At 37.9% G+C, this 16,985-nt stretch overlaps 1 protein-coding gene across 1 annotated transcript; it reads left to right on the top strand.

Moving 5' to 3' along the window:
- The first annotated feature begins 1,042 nt into the window (after positions 1 to 1,042).
- LOC125239197 lies at positions 1,043 to 15,021 on the top strand. Its single transcript, XM_048146720.1, has 10 exons — positions 1,043 to 1,189; positions 2,002 to 2,139; positions 3,513 to 3,637; positions 4,470 to 4,680; positions 6,263 to 6,423; positions 7,491 to 7,597; positions 8,524 to 8,641; positions 8,989 to 9,098; positions 12,275 to 12,428; positions 14,967 to 15,021. The coding sequence occupies exons 1-10, from the start codon at positions 1,088 to 1,090 to the stop codon at positions 15,019 to 15,021; spliced, it is 1,281 nt and encodes a 426-aa protein (XP_048002677.1). The 5' UTR covers positions 1,043 to 1,087.
- Positions 15,022 to 16,985: the final 1,964 nt, after the last annotated feature.

A 16,985-nucleotide genomic window follows, 5' to 3' on the forward strand; every position in this document is an offset into this window, starting at 1 on the left:
AGACCTATGATCAGAGATATAGGTATGATAATGTAATATTAGGACTTGGTAAGAGAAGAGAAGTGACCGTTTATGTAGGTAAGTACATAAACAAACCATTTATTTGCAATCAGTAGGTACGGTTAGCCAAGAAGGCAAGAATGTATGAATATATGACTTTCATAGCCAAAAAGCCACATAATAATCCAAATGAAATGTTTATATCAATATTGTATGTTTTCGTTACTTTTATATATATAACGTTTATATTATTTTTAAGGTGAGAACGTAAGTAAGTGCATATTTTATCGATAATTGAATCGACAAAGTAACATCCCTAGCTAACACAAAACCAGGGACCACCTACCAAAAAGAGAAATAACTAGCATATATCCATCCTTCTTCAATACATTATCTAAGTCATAAGGAAGTCAAGGATGAGTATATGCATTTTACACGAATTTTTATTAGGGGGGCTTGGGTTACACGCACGCAAAGACCTTTACAGGGGACAGCTCAATCACATTTTTTGCCATACGAAATTGAACCTTATTAGTGAAACAGAAAGTCGATCGTATCAGACTAGCGAAAACGGTCCACATGAGAGGGCATTGTTTGGGCTGGTGTCCCTCTCGCACGTGTTGCCAGTGTTAATGAGGTTCCCATAGTAGTAGTATTTTTATCTGTATATTACCTGACTTTATAACTTCTTATATTATTTTAGTGTTATATTCAAACTAGGGTTTCGATATATTTTATAAAATTGGAAAATAATTATATTATAATTATTTTGATGCCAATAAATCAAAGATTTGTATAATTAAAAAATACCTTCAATTGGGTATTAGTAGATTTGATTTGATAGTAACTTTGAAAATTGACTGGTATCCCCAATTTATGACAGTGATGACGTCACTGAATAATGTTGACATTGTCAGTAAGTGCGAGAGGGACACCAGCCCAAACAATTACCTCTCATGTGGACACACTTTTTGACCTAACTCCACAATCTAGTTTAATAATTCTAAATCTATGCACGCACGTGCTTTATGCCGGCAAGTCATTAAAAAAACTCGCGTAACTTTTCTTGCAGGGTTTTGGGCTGATAATGGCCGATAAATCGAACTTTTCTAAGAGCAAGTTGGAACACTGCTCGTACAGGTATTTGCAGCAACTTGCTAAATCCATGAAACTGCCATCCAACGTGAAAGTGAGTACTTTTGATGTTTTCATTAACCTTGTGTAAAACTTTTGTGTCCATTCCATTCCTCTCTAAGCATTAAAAAATAGATGGTTTTGATTAATAATCAAAACCTAGCATGTCCTAACAGTTTATTATAATTATGGCTGTAAATGTAACCAAGTTTTATCAAAAGTATCCATCTATAAGCTATATCATTTGATGTATATCTATAAACGATCCGGCCGCATATTGTATTTCTTTTAAGTTCACACATAATAAGATAATAATAGTATTGCTGGAAAAAGTTTTCATGTACGGGTGATACTTTCTAATGTTTTTTAACTGTATCTTTAGACAGATATTTGACTATTAACTATTAATTCAATACATGAGTGCTGAATGGTGACTACCCACCTGTATTGATAATTTTTCATTTACTTATGCACTAATAAAAATGTTATACATCCCTAGTATCAGGCCAATTTATGGTACTTACTTTCATCTAATTGCCCAATATTTCATTGTATTTTGAAATGCCTATAAAATTGCATTTTCCTTGGCAGTTATTTATTTGTTACGAGAGAGTTGAGAGATTAAAATTCCATATAAAATTTAATAAAAGTCTGTGAAAAATCCATACTAATATTGTAAATAGGAAAGTGTGTGTGTCTGTTTGTTTGTCCGTCTTTCACGGCAAAACAGAGCAATGTATTGACGTGATTTTTTAAGTGGAGATAGTTGAAGGGGTGGAGAGTGACATAGGCTACTTTTAGACTCTTTCTAATGCGTGCGAAGCCATGGGCAAAAGCTAGCTAAGTATTATATAAATATATTTACAGAAAGTGTACCTAGTAGAAATGATAAATGCAAAAAAGTGTTCCCCGGAGTCGGAGGTGCAACGAATCATTCAACGAGTGAAGCAGGAGCGGAAACACCTCACACAAGCCAAGAGGAGGAGCAGGCAGGCCGTAGTAACTGTAATATTCATTCTTTAATTTTTTAGGCTGGCAACTTATTTGGTTATTTTTAAAAATGGTTGCATCACTCCTTATAATAAAAAGACAGAGAAATTGGAAAATCAAAAAGTTGTCAGCTTATAACTCTTATAAGTAGTAATTTGTACATGTCTATTAATCCTTTAAATATTGATTTACTTACAAAAACCAAAAGTAGGAGGCTGTAATTACCTTTAGAGCCACTTGCACCAACAAAAATGGAGGGTTATCCCACCATTTTATATGGAATTTGACAGTTGACAGCCCACTAACCCTGAGTTATATTTACATATAAAAATGTCTCCTGTTCCATTTTAATAAAAAAATATGTTTTTTGATGTCTGGGCAGTTGGAAGATACCTGAATTAACTCCTTGATATTTTAGGCTGGCAACTTATAAACACTGTTTAGACTCAAATTTTAAAAAAAATCAGAGAATCACATAATTTGTTGGTCTGATAGTCATTTCTAAATAAATAAATAAATTTCTAAATGTTCATTAATGCTTTGAAAATAACACATTGTGTAAGCCTACAAGAAACAGGCAGGCTGTAATATACAGTGTGACCCTTTCAAATCAATATGTGTGAGAAAACGGGATGATACTATGATGTTGCCACTTTTTAATTTCTGCTGTTTTTTGGTCAGACTGTAATATCCCAAATTTGTTGGTTGGCAATTTGTTTATTTCTAAAAAGACATTTTGTCTCACTACTTAATAATAATTAGGGAATGAAATTATGAAGTGGCCAGGCCCAAGCTATTTTCATGAATTCTTTGAATCCATACTAATATTATAAATGGGAAAGTGTGTGTGTCTGTTTGTTTGTTCGTCTTTCATGGTAAAACGGAGCGACGAATTGGCGTGATTTTTTAAGTGGAGATAGTTGAAGGGATGGAGAGTGACATAGGCTACTTTTTGTCTCTTTCTAACGCGAGGGAATCCGCGGGCAAAAGCTAGTTTAATATAATGCACAATTGTAACCTTAATGGAATGCATTTAAGTCTATATTTACTTGGTAACTATGTATATGTACTCTGTGGATATATACAATACCAAATAGCGCCTCTACACTTCTACTTTGTTTTTTCTTAAATTAACCCTCATTTAAAACCAGAGATCGGACGGATTTGCGACATTCTTAGTGACTTACGTCATTTAATGACTTTTAGTATGAGATGACGCACAAAAATCCGATCTCTGTTTCACAGCTATCACTCGCGGCATATCATAGTCAACCATGTCGGAATGCGCTAAGATTTATATTTGAACTCCATACTCCATAGCAACTAAAGGGTCTTTTTTTTATTGGTCTATGAATTTGATTAAAATAGATATATCTTTTAAACTTCAGGTAGACTCATCAAGCTGCGAGTCAGTGTCCCCTGCTATAAGCGACACGCCGAAACGGCCGCCGTTCATGTTACGGTGCTCGGCGCTGAGGCATCAAATGATGCGATCACAAAACACCGAGGTCAGGTAATTCTAAGAAAAATTTTATAAGACACGACATTTTGAAACGCTGATCATCAATGACGATCAGAAATACACCATCTTATTATCGTGTCGAGTTTCTTTTCTTTTTTATACAGAGGGTGCTGAATAGACAGCAGCATTAACAGCCATCAAATATACTCTGCAAACAGCTTACTTAGGTAACGTCAGGTAATGGTGAATCAGTATCTCCTGCGATAAATAACACACCACAACACCTACTGATACTATGGTGCTCAGATCTACACAACAGAACAGCTCAGATAATGTAGCTGTGAATAATCACTTAACACATTCGTGTACACGTATGCTATAGCATACGCGTAGTCATTTGTTTCCTTTGGTCTATGACAGATGACGTCACTAGCCGTCGTGAACGTGTTAATAAGTGGCATACCGAAACGCCCGCCGTTAATGCTACGTGGCTGAGACCTCAGATGATGGAATTTTAAAACATCGTAGTCGGGTAGTTCTTGGTAGATTCTTGTCCAACAGGAAAAATGTGACAGTATCTCATAAAACAGCTCAATCAGGTAACTGCAGGCGTTCTCAGGCAACTTCAGGTAGAGTTAGTATTTTCCGTCGGGCGTCTGCGTCAATTGTTAAAGAGTTAGGCGTCAGAGGTCAGAAGATCAGAACACAGCTTAGGTAATCCCTGTTATACTTGTTAACTAGGTGACGCTACTAGTAATTAAATACTGAACCCTATACCTACTTTTGTTTTCACGCTTCTTACACAACTTGCACCGCTATAGATCTACAGAAAGTAGGCAGAGGCACTTTTACCAACTTTATGCACTTTTTCATATCCTTACAGCACCTCACACCCCCCGAGTGACCGCGTTCTCCGTAGCTGCAACGTCAAACTCAAACCCTTCATGAACAAGTTCGTCGAAGTGAACCAAAGGCACGTTGACATGGTTGAGGAAGCCCCGCAGATGAATCTACGGATTATTAAGAAGTACAAGCCTAATATACTGGCGAATAAGGAGAAGCAGATTATGCCGGTTACGCAGATGCCACAAATGGTAAAAGTTTTATTGCTTTTTTAACACGCTTTGTGTAACTAACCTGTATGTAACTAATTATGTAATGGAATCTTAGATGACTAATTTAACTGCCTATCTTTCAAGGATCATAGTTAGGGTTGTAAATAGAAAAAAAACCAAATGTTTTTTTTCAGAATTATGAAAAAAAACATGAAAAAAAACCGAGCACCCTGGTTTTTTTTCTAAATATGGTTTTTTTTCAGATGAACAAATAATACGACAATAACGATTTTTCGTGAGTTGTAACGTGTTTCAATAACAATAACGTACATTTTAATTCAATTAACATTCAGTATACAAACGTTTATTGGGGAATCCCCGATACTGCGCGTAGCGTGGAGAGGCGGTGGTGTTGCCAACAGTAAATAGTGATAACTACCAACTACAGATTTCGTAAATGTTACTTTTATAAGACCAGAAATTAAAGTTATTTGATTAAATTCGTTTAATAGTTAACATTAAGTCTAAAAAACCGTATAAAAGTATTAACTAAATTTAAAAGTGGAAAATGTCTGCCTTGAGTGAGACTTGAACTCACGGCCTCTGGAGTTCAAGTCTCACCCAAGGCAGACATTTTCCACTTTTAAATTTATTCTAAGCCTAGTGGCATCGATTGCAGACGTTTCTGCTAATCAGAAGTTAAAAGTATTAACTACTTTGCAAATATTGAGTTTTCGTACTTTAGAAAAAAACATACTCCAGAAAAAAAACTGTTTTTTTTCACGGTTTTTTTTCATGTTTTTTTTTTCAAGCTAGAAAAAAACCGTTTTTTTACAACCCTAATCATAGTATGTATTATGAAAATTGGCAGCTGTATGTATGTCCGATCACAATACAATAATACGGTACTGTCGAGCTGATCTGATAATAAAGCTGGAAGATATGAACTGGAACTTCATTAGGGAACATCCTATCATAGCTGTTTTTGGGTTCCTTAGGAAAGTTTCGTAATTAACTTTGGCGCCGAATAGGTTTCAAGCAAAGGGTGTTTTTCCAGTGTTTTTTAAACTATTAATTTATTTAAAGTGTATTTTGAGAGGTAAGTTAACCAACGACGTAGTATACCTATGGGGTGCCGGCCTGGCCGAAGAGACAATCGTTAACCACGTGGCCATTGAAACGCAACCGACTCAGTTGCGCCAATAGAGAGAGCTACAATACTAGAACGACACGCTACAGAGCGCAACCGATTATGACGTTGGCTAGGTACAAGTGGCGGTACGTAAGTTTAGCGCTAAGTGAAATGTGGAGGGGATAGCTGCGCATGGCGACGCATACCCTTCGCACCGCTATATACCTGTTTTTGACTTCCGCGTAATAATGGTCTGCGCTAAAGTTATTTGCCGCAAACTACCCTGTTACATATATGGTAAGATTCTCATTGTCACATAACTTATGCGTAACACTAAAAAGAATATGAACTTGTTTCGGGAGGAAAATTAACCAATGTTATAAATGTGGTTCTATGATATCAAGCCAAACATGAAAATATCTATTTTTCAAATGAGATTCGTCATGACCACTTTCACATTTTAATTTAAGTAAATCTCATCTGCTCCAGGGTACAACACAGATCCTAGTAAAACGCCAGAGGTTGTTAAGCGGCATATACCCTATTACGAAGGAGCTGGTACCTGTAGGAGGAGTAGGGGTTCGAAACAGCGAGGGCAAGATGTCCACGCTCACCGCCTTTATACGCAAGCCACAGGAGAGCTATACCAGGTAACTATAGTATAACTGAGGAGATAGGTTGTTGATAGGATCGAGGACAACAATAACGAGGACAAAAAAAAATTGTAAAAACAAGTCAATAATTATAGTTGAACTTAATTGGTGTAGTTATGTTATATATTTTTAGACTTAGTGATTTAGATTTAGTTCTTGTGTAATTCTAGGTTAGATAATAAATAGTTGGAGCTCGCTGCATTATATGAGAGAATGTTATGTACTCCGTAATTGTCATGTATATCAGTACTTATTGCCTGTTTGAATGTTTGTTATGTAATTTACAATATATATAATGTGGATGTACTTTTATAATAAAAAATATGTCAACGGTGGCCGCGTACGTACAGTCACCGGCAATAACATCATACAAAAAGAAGGCTGTATAACTATCTGATACATTACAAACTAGGGAACACATCAGCTTACGCTAAGCCGCGTAAGCTGAAGACCCGGGTTCGATTCCCGGCTCGGCCACCAGTGGACCTTGCCGTTTTTTCTTTCGTGTATGATATCTATTTTAATTTATAATTTATATAAAGTAGTGTGACTACTTGAAAAAAGAACAAATCAAAAAATATTCAATAAAATAATTTGATTTGTTCCCTAGTTATATCGTAATCCTGCAAAGGATTCAATATAGGAGGTGCAAGCACTAATTGTTCGCCCTTAGAGTTGGTCAAAAGAGATAACATACACTAGAAATGAAATGAAATATTTATTTTCCAAGTAGGCATATTACAATGCGCTTATGAACGTCAAATAAAACTACTAGAGAAATTTCGTCGGGTACCACGGCGGGCATGTGGTCTAGGGGTAAAGACGTTAGCCGCGTAAGCTGAAGACCCAGGTTCGATTCCCGGCTCGGCTACCAGTGGGCCTTGCCGTTTTTTCTTTCGTGTATGATATCTATTTCAATTTATATCTGATACATTCTTATAGCTCTAGAAAAAACAACCTCGCGCGACAAACGCCTCCACCGAGGCATAACTACATTTGTAGCCGCTCGAGGATATAGCCTCGTGGCGTCGCTGTGTAATCTATTGATTATTTTATTCTTTCAGCACACGAGATAACAACCGATTGAAGCGGAACATGGAGCTGACGCTGCAAGATATTATCAACGCGAATGTGGACCAAGATAGGAGCCTAAATTATCCTAATACCAGTGGTAACTAATCTAGCATTTTACCTTTCTATGGCGTTATTAAAAAAAACCCTTATATGTATTAGCCTGGTCCACACAAAGCGAGGCACGTCGCGAGGCAATTTCCTCACGCGGCAAACCTGCACATAGCACATAGACGTGCCTCGGCCAAGGCAGTACGTGCGTTTTGCTAGGCCGAGCAATATGCCTCGGGCGAGGCACATCTACATTGGACGTTTGCCGCGTGTGTCACGATGTGCTCTGTGTTAATTAATGTTTTAATGTAAGTGTTCTGTTTATTATTGTTCAAATTTAAGTGCATGACAAAATATTATAAATTAGAGTACACTGTACCACTGATTTTATGTTACCATCTATGCACCCAATGTATTATGGCAAATAAATACTTTGTATCTTGTATCTACCCGGCTATTTGCGTACTTCAATGGTCGATTCGAAGTAGGCCCTGTGGCATCACTTAGAACTTTAAATCATCCAATTAGTTGTAATATAAAGTTTAATTACCTATTCAAGTACTTACTTACTTTGTTGGTGCGACGACCCAAAGTGAGTCTTGGCCTCCAACACAAAAGCACGCCACTTTCCGCGGTCCAGAGCGACCTCTCGCCAGCCCTCGTTGACGCCGAGTTCTTGGAGATCTGCCTCCACTCTATCTCCACATATTTAAGTACTGAGGGCTAATTAAAAACAATATAAAACATTCCACAATATCAAATAAATCCGAAAACTGGCAAAAATGCTGTCGTTGCACTTGAAAATATACAGAGCAAAAGTTACGTACATTACTTACACTCATTTGACTCGTTCGACACTTCTGTTTCAGGACTATACTTACTATTTCTTACGTACAGTTAGCTGCGAAATTTCATGAAGAAATTATATACATACTTTGCAGCTCACTGTACGTGCTATTTTTTTTTTATTTGCAGCCGTCGAAGACATACCAGACTTCACAGAAGTGACCCCAGAGACAACCAGCTCTGTGTACTATCACAAAAAAATCCGCGCCGAGCAAGTTAGAGAGCGGCGGAGCACTCTAAACACCAGGTATGTTCACTAGTACATATATAGACATACACACACATACATAAACTCACGCCTGTATTCCCAAAACAGGTAGCCACAAGGCAGACCTCTTGAAGTGCTCAAGTTTCAGTACCACTCCTAGCAAGCTGTTGAAAACGAAAACAAAAGCGCGATATCACAGTAACATCTTCCACAACACAATTGAACCCGTATCCTACAATCGACTTTTAGAACACCCACGGGAGGAAAGGGGGCAGTGAACTGGTGAAATTCTGAACCCACCATTAAACGGGAAACACGCTATGTTTAAGTAGATTGAATGATCGTTAGCGGTTTTTGTTCATCATTTTTAACTGCCTCCTTTGCAGATGCGAGCTGCCTCGAATCAACGAGGCATTTCATCAATTCCGGGGCAACCATATCCGACATGACGTTACGCAGCCGCTGTATGTACAAGTCAGCGAGGAGTCCGAGCGAAGTGAGTGCTTCTCATTAGACACAGAGCAGAGCGTGTAATCTGCCTCGGCAGAGGCACGATGTATAGAATGTTTTGCCGGTCGAGGAAATTGCTGCCTATTAAGTTTATATTAGCTTCCGCTAGCATTTGGCTAGTTCAGATGCCAGAAATAAGGGAATTCATTTATGTGTTTTCTAGGTAGATGATCAATTAATAGTCATTTTACTGTTATTAAGAGCGTTATAACATTTCGGCGTCGGGCGAAATTAGGTATTTTACCCGCCGCGCGAGCCCAATATGCCGACCCTTTCTAGCACGTCTTATCACTCGCTCGCACTACAATAATGGGCAAAACAATCTTGATCCTTCCTATGGAATTTTGATAACAACCACAATCTACTATCTCGATATAAACTTTTGATTTCTAATAAACATTATTTTGTACGAAAATACTAGAATATAGCGCAAAATAATATTAATTATGTTAAAATTTATTTAAAAATTTAAAGTCATAATTATAAACTATGATTATATTTAAGTAGATCCCATCCCAAATATTTGCTTTTGTTATATGATAAGTATTAGAGTATAGTACATTACGATACAAGTGCGTAAAAAGGAAGTTCGAAACGAGTGGCGATAAATTAAAACACGACCGAAGGGAGTGTTTTAAATCGACACGAGTTACGAATTTCCTTTTTGCACGTGCATCGTACGACGTTTTTCAGTACAGATGAGCCTCCGAAGTTTCGACCTGTTATATAATGAACCACTTCTCGTACTAGTGCGTAAAAAAAATACCATCTGTACTGAAAAAGTATATATTAATATGATGATAAAATATGTCAAATACAATTCTAATTACTTCAAGGTGGTACTCAGGGTCTGATGATGGAGCCAGATGGTGGTCACCAGGTACTAATGAACCATGTGACTAAACGACTTCGTGTTTATGCTCGTTGGGTTCGTCTCAACAAGACCTTTGATAAAAGGTGGTACTTAGGGTCTGATGATGGAGCCAGATGGTGGTCACCAATACCAATGAACCATATGACTAACCACTTCGTGTTTTTTATGTTATTCACATATGCGAGTTGATTTTTTGGTGACCACCATCTGGCTCCATTATCAGACCCTGAGTACCACCTCTTGTCAAAGATCTTATTGAGACGATCCCATTGAGCCTATACATGAAGTGGTTTAGTCATATGGTTCATTGGTACTGGTGATCACCATCTGGCTCCATCATCAGACCCCGAGTACCACCTCCTGTCAAAGGTATTGTTGAGACGAACCCAATGACCCCAAACACGAAGTGGTATAGTCATATGGTTCATTGGTACTGGTGACCACCATCTGGCTCCATCGTCAGACCCTGAGTACCACCTCTTGTCAAAGGTCTTGTTGAGACGAACCCAACGAGCCTAAACACGAGGTGGTTTACTTACATGGTTCACTGGTACTGGTGACCACCATCTGTCTCCATCATCAGACCCTGAGTACCACCTCTTGTCAAAGATCTTATTGAGACGATTCCAATGAGCCTAAACACGAATTGGTTTAGTTCCATGGTTCTTCGGTACTGGTGACCACCATCTGGCTCCATTATCAGACCCTGAGTACCACCTCTTGTCAAAGATCTTATTGAGACGATCCCATTGAGCCTATACACGAAGTGGTTTAGTCATATGGTTCATTGATACTGGTGACCACCATCTGGCTCCATCATCAGACCCTGAGTACCACCTCCTGTCAAAGGTATTGTTGAGACGAACCCAATGACCCCAAACACGAAGTGGTATAGTCATATGGTTCATTGGTACTGGTGACCACCATCTGGCTCCATCATCAGACCCTGAGTACCACCTCTTGTCAAAGGTCTTGTTGAGACGAACCCAACGAGCCTAAACACGAGGGTGTTTACTTACATGGTTCACTGGTACTGGTGACCACCTTCTGGCTCCATCATCAGATCCCGAGTACCATCTTGATGTGTCTTATCATCTTGACCGTATTGTAATTTTCACATATTTATCATCATAACGTTGTAATATACTTTATATACTTTAACATTCAAACATAACAAAATATTACAAAAGCAAATATTTACGGATCTAGGATCAAATTCGTTGGTCGCTGTTTACACACACACAATGCGAGGATAGCCCGTGTATAAACAAGGTGTCCGACTCACACAACGATAAATATTCTCGACGTTCGCGATGAAAACTCGGAGAGCGAAGCGACATACGTCTGACCTCCACGAGCTCCGACGCGGCACTGAAATCGCAGGCGTCCGTCGCCGGTAAAATAGCGACAGGAAGGCTAGTTTTCAAAAAATTGGCAAAAAATCATTATAAAATATTATAACGACAACTGGATAACAGAAATTTAAGCAGATTGTGCTGATTATTTATATACTAAAATAACTTCGATAACATGTAGATTTTCGGAGAAATTATCACTTGTTTCGATGTATTTTCAAGACAAAATTGAGTTCGTTTTACTCTCAATTTCTCAATTTCAAAGGATTAAATGATAAATATTGTTTAATGGGCCTAAAGTACAAGATATTAGGAACTTAAATTTACCGCATTTATGAGAGTGAGCTTATCAAATTGTACATAATAAGAGCTCCGAAATCAGTGCTTCACGCGGTTTTTCCTAAACGAGCATCAGAAAAAAAATCATTACCAATTGAATAAGCTTTTTCTTTCATATGTTTTTTGTTTAACCTACGGTTAATAACATGTTCTAACTGAAACAAGTACTTTTACTGTCTTTTAGTATGGGTAAAGTGTACAATTTTATCGTTGAATATTGCGAATTTTACAATATATCGCCAATTTTTGTCATAGCGCTCTTAATCCTAACTAACTATTCCAGCTGGCTTCGGACATCCATACTTTAATATTATAAATGGGAAAGTGTGTGCCCATCTTTTACGGCAAAACGGAGCGAATAATTGACGTGATTTTTAAGCTGGAGATAGTTGAAGGGATGGAGAGTGACATAGGCTACTTTTTGTCTCTTTCTAACCCCCCTCCCCCCCCCACTTCCTAAAACGGGGGATAGACATTTGTATGAAATGTGTATGAGCGAAGCCGCTAGCAAAAGAATAATTATAATCCTTTAACGCGACAATGATGCACAAAAAACGACCTACTTATTTCTATAACAATGTTTTCTCTCCCCAGTACTAAACTACCCACATTTCGCCAAACGCAACACCAGCCTCCTGGAAACCATGTACAACTTCAAGAGCAACTTCTTGACCAACCAGCCTCTCCTGCAGCTGGCCACCACTACCAACACCAAGTGCGTGTACTCAACACCCACTGTGGCCACCGCGTAAGTATAGCCAACATGCTCCTTTAACCCTTAAATGCATGATGTATATATGCATCATATATTTGATGGCCCGTGGCTCGATATGTAGCTATCCAAAATCACATTTATTGCTTAATTATTATTCATTATTTATTATTATTTAATATACAATTAAATAATTTAATGCTTTACTGTTTATTATTTAAAGATTAAAATGAAATGGCGGAAAAGTGTGAAAAAACAGGACGATGGCGATTTGTAGTATGTGATTTAGACTGTTTTTTCGGAGTTTCAGACGATTTTATTCAATAAATAAAAAGTTACTAGTATGTACAATCTTAAACAAATAAAATATAAAAATTAAAACTAAAGTTTTTGAGGTAGTTATAGTTTATGTTTAAACATTTTATCATAATGGTTTCACAAATAGTGTACCTTTTTAATAGTAGTATTTTTTTTTAATAAAACTTACCAATTACGTAATATTTATATAAGTAAGATTTGACCTATTTAACTTCTAACACTGATATAGTATAAAAATCGATCCAAATTTTTTTTTTAAATTATTTTTCCCAGAGTCAGAAAACATTGTCTATCACGTATATTAATATCTCGTTAAAATAAAAATTCATGCATTTAAGGGTTAAATTACGATACAACTGCGGAAAAGAATGTTCGAAACGAGTGGCGATAAATTAAATCGACACGAGTTACGGATTTCCTTTTTGGGATCATCCACATATTACGTCACACCAAATTTCAGGTTTTTGGACCCCTCCTATGTCACGCTTTTTTGTATCCCTTTAACTGGGATTGTCACATTTAGTATGACCCCCCCCCCCCTCCCCCTTACACTGTGACGTAATATATGGATGACGCCTTTGCGCGTGTATCGTACGACGTTTTTCAATACAGATTGGCTCTGTGAAATTTAGATCTGACAAGAAATGAATCACTTTGCTCACTAGTGCGGGCAAAAAGCACCATCTGTACTGAACATACTATTATTAGATGCCATTCATTATGTTATGTCACACTACATTTCGAGTTTTTAAACGTGTTCCATGTCACATAATTATTTTCATACAGTTTGCTCGTTAACGCCCTTCCCTCCACTGTTGCTGTGATGATAACAGGATGACTCCTTAAAAAAGGCAAGACTCTAGCTAGCCTCGCAAAATTTTCACAAACTTGACTACTACCTTGAAAGATATACTTGATGTAGCACTTGGCATGTATACTTAGCGTGGTCCGTAATTGTCATGTACTTATATTTGTTTTATGGGTTCCTGATTTTTAAGCACATTTGCATATTCTATACAGAGTGGGGCCTGTAACAAAGGCGAAGAATTGAACTGTAGGCTATTCTCCTTATACTGATCAACATTTGTTCAGTGACTTTTAAAAATTATGAAGTCTTTAAATTTTTAATTTTTCATACAAAATAAATATTAGCTTCAATGTACGCCATTATTGTTGTCATTGACGTTGTCTGTCACACTTTAGACTTAACAGAATTCGCAATACATTACCTCTTAGAAAAAACTTTCAAGGGTGATAAAAATCAAAATACAAGTTATTTTTAAAAGTCGCCGAACAAATGTTGATCAGTATAAGGAGAATAGCCTAGAGTTCAATTCTTCGCCTTTGTTACAGGCCCCACTCTGTATTTTCTGAGACTGTCAGTTAGCTTAACCAGGGAGAAGTAAATTAATAGAGCCCACTCAGGTAAAACGGGCCGGTTAGTGCAAACATACATCGCAAAATTCGCAAATGCACGCTGGATGGAATGCCGACCGCCCGCCACGGAATGCACGACCAAGACAGATTTAGACCACCTATATCACTTGCTATGACACTTACAATTTTTGGGGGCCTCTCTTCTCCATTAACAAAATAATAAAAAAACCCCGACCGCGACATATTTCATGAAACATGGCTAAGAACACTCCCGATTAACTCAGCTTTCAGACAAAAAAAACTAAATCGGTTCATCCGTTCGGGAGCTACGATGCCACAGACAGACAGACAGACACGTCAAACTTATAACACCCCGTCGTTTTTGCGTCGGGGGTTAAAAACCAGTTCATGAGCCTCTAGGCCTTAAACTGGTGGGTTTAGGCGGAAATCCAGCGTGCGAAGCATGTCTGCATAGACTGAAGTGCTTTTGCCTCGCGAGGCAACTTGCTCTCTTTAATCTGAACAACATGAAAACTATGCGCATACTTTACTAAATTGATTTACAATGACTTGTCCGTATATTAAATTTAGTTCCGTTCTTATGTTGCTGCCTACTTCATTTTATGTGTTACCACTGATTTGCACCAATCACTTTCAATGTTTTTTCTTATTAATTTTAACTGCACTTTTAACAGTCACATGATGCTGAGTTTTTAACATTTTGAACACCTTCGAGAATTTTAATACCTAGACTTCGACCAGTAATCGTGGTTTTAAACTATAATATTACCTTGTATGGCGTTCAAAATGTTACACTTCACCCTATTCCCTGTGTGCTATGGGTTGTGTTCGCTTGTCTGCTTGCACGTCGGCTTGCAGGGCTCCGCAAAGGTCTTCGACGACATACACGGAGCCGTACATGGCATGTGAGTAACGCTTCTCTTGCAAACCACCTACCGCATGCGACGTTCTTGCCAATGTCACTTTTTCTTATTCGCAATTCTGGACAATCTGAATTCTACGCAATTAGTATTTCACCTCAATCGCTATTGTGGACAGTAATTACTTGTGAACAGTGTCAATTCTTCCTGTTCGCAATTCTGCACATTCTGAATTGCACACAATAGGTATTTCGCCTCATTCGCTTCTGTGCACAGCCATTATTTCTGTACAGAAGCGATTCTTCCTGTTCGCAATTCTGCACAATCTAAGTTCCACACAATAGGTATTCTATCCTCATTCGCGTCTGTGCACAGCCATTATTTGTGTACAGAATAGTTTCTTCCTATTCGCAATTCTACGTAATCCGAATTCGACGCAATAGGTATTTCACCTCATTCGTTATTATGCACAGTCATTATTTGTATACAGTATAGTATCTTCCTCTTCGCGATTCTACGCAATTCGAATTCCACACAATAGGTATTTCGCCTCATGCGCTATTGTGCACTGTCATTATTTGTGTACAGTATAGTTTCTTCCTATTCGCAATTCTACGCAATCTGAATTCGACCCATTAGTATTTCACCTCATTCGATTTTATGCACAGTCATTACTTGTGTAAATTAGCGATTCTTCCTCTTCACAATTCTACACAATTTTAGCTTCCTCAATCCCCACAAACACGCACAAATAGAAACGCAGAAATCTCCTAACATGAGCGGAGTCTTGTTCTGATCTATTATCAGCAGTTCTACTTCATCAAAATATGTCACAGTGTGAACTATCATACCATGAAAAATACGAACGTTTTCTGAAAAATACGAAGGAAAAGCTTTTCGCACTACAAATTATTTAGTAAACATTGGCCTATAGTTCGATTTTAAAATTTTGTTTACAAGATATATACAGTGCGTATGACGATAGTTAATATTAATAATGCTATATGGAGCTTTGCCTATGCTAGGACGACGTGGAAAGCACTTTCTGCGTTTCTATTTGTGCGTGTTTGAGGGGATTGAGGATGCTGAGATTGTGTAGAATTGCGAACAGGAAGAATCGCTAATTTACACAAGTAATGACTGTGCATAAAATCGAATGAGGTGAAATACTAATGGGTCGAATTCAGATTGCGTAGAATTGAGAATAGGAAGAAACTATACTGTACACAAATAATGACAGTGCACAATAGCGCATGAGGCGAAATACCTATTGTGTGGAATTCGAATTGCGTAGAATCGCGAAGAGGAAGAAACTATACTGTATACAAATAATGACTGTGCACAATAACGAATGAGGTGAAATACCTATTGCGTCGAATTCGGATTGCGTAGAATTGCGAATAGGAAGAAACTATTCTGTACACAAATAATGGCTGTGCACAGACGCGAATGAGGCGAAATACCTATTGTGTGGAACTTAGATTGTGCAGAATTGCGAACAGGAAGAATCGCTACTGTACACAAATAATGGTTGTGCACAGAAGCAAATGAGGCGAAATACCTATTGTGTGCAATTCAGAATGTGCAGAATTGCGAACAGGAAGAATCGCCACTGTTCACAAGTAATTACTGTCCACAATAGCGAATGAGGTGAAATACTAATTGCGTAGAATTCAGATTGTCCAGAATTGCGAATAGGAAAAAGTGACATTGGCAAGAACGTCGCATAATCCTCCCATATAGTAACTGTAACTGTAACCGAACAGATACAGTAACGAGGTGACCCTCGCTCCGGGAGGCCAACTACTGCGACCATTCCAAATAATGTGGCAACTGTATGGTAATCCAAGACCGACGGTTAAAAGTGAGAGAAATAGCCGACATCGTAGGCATCTCCTATGAAAAAACTCAAAACATTATAGTTAACGAATTAGGGTTTTCCAAGGTGTCGGCGAGATGGGTTCCAAAGCTCCTTTCAGTGGAACAAAAAATCACTCGTCTAACAATTTCACGCGAC

Source organism: Leguminivora glycinivorella, chromosome 2 (genome assembly GCF_023078275.1).
Source record: "Leguminivora glycinivorella isolate SPB_JAAS2020 chromosome 2, LegGlyc_1.1, whole genome shotgun sequence".
Lineage (NCBI taxonomy): Eukaryota > Metazoa > Arthropoda > Insecta > Lepidoptera > Tortricidae > Leguminivora > Leguminivora glycinivorella.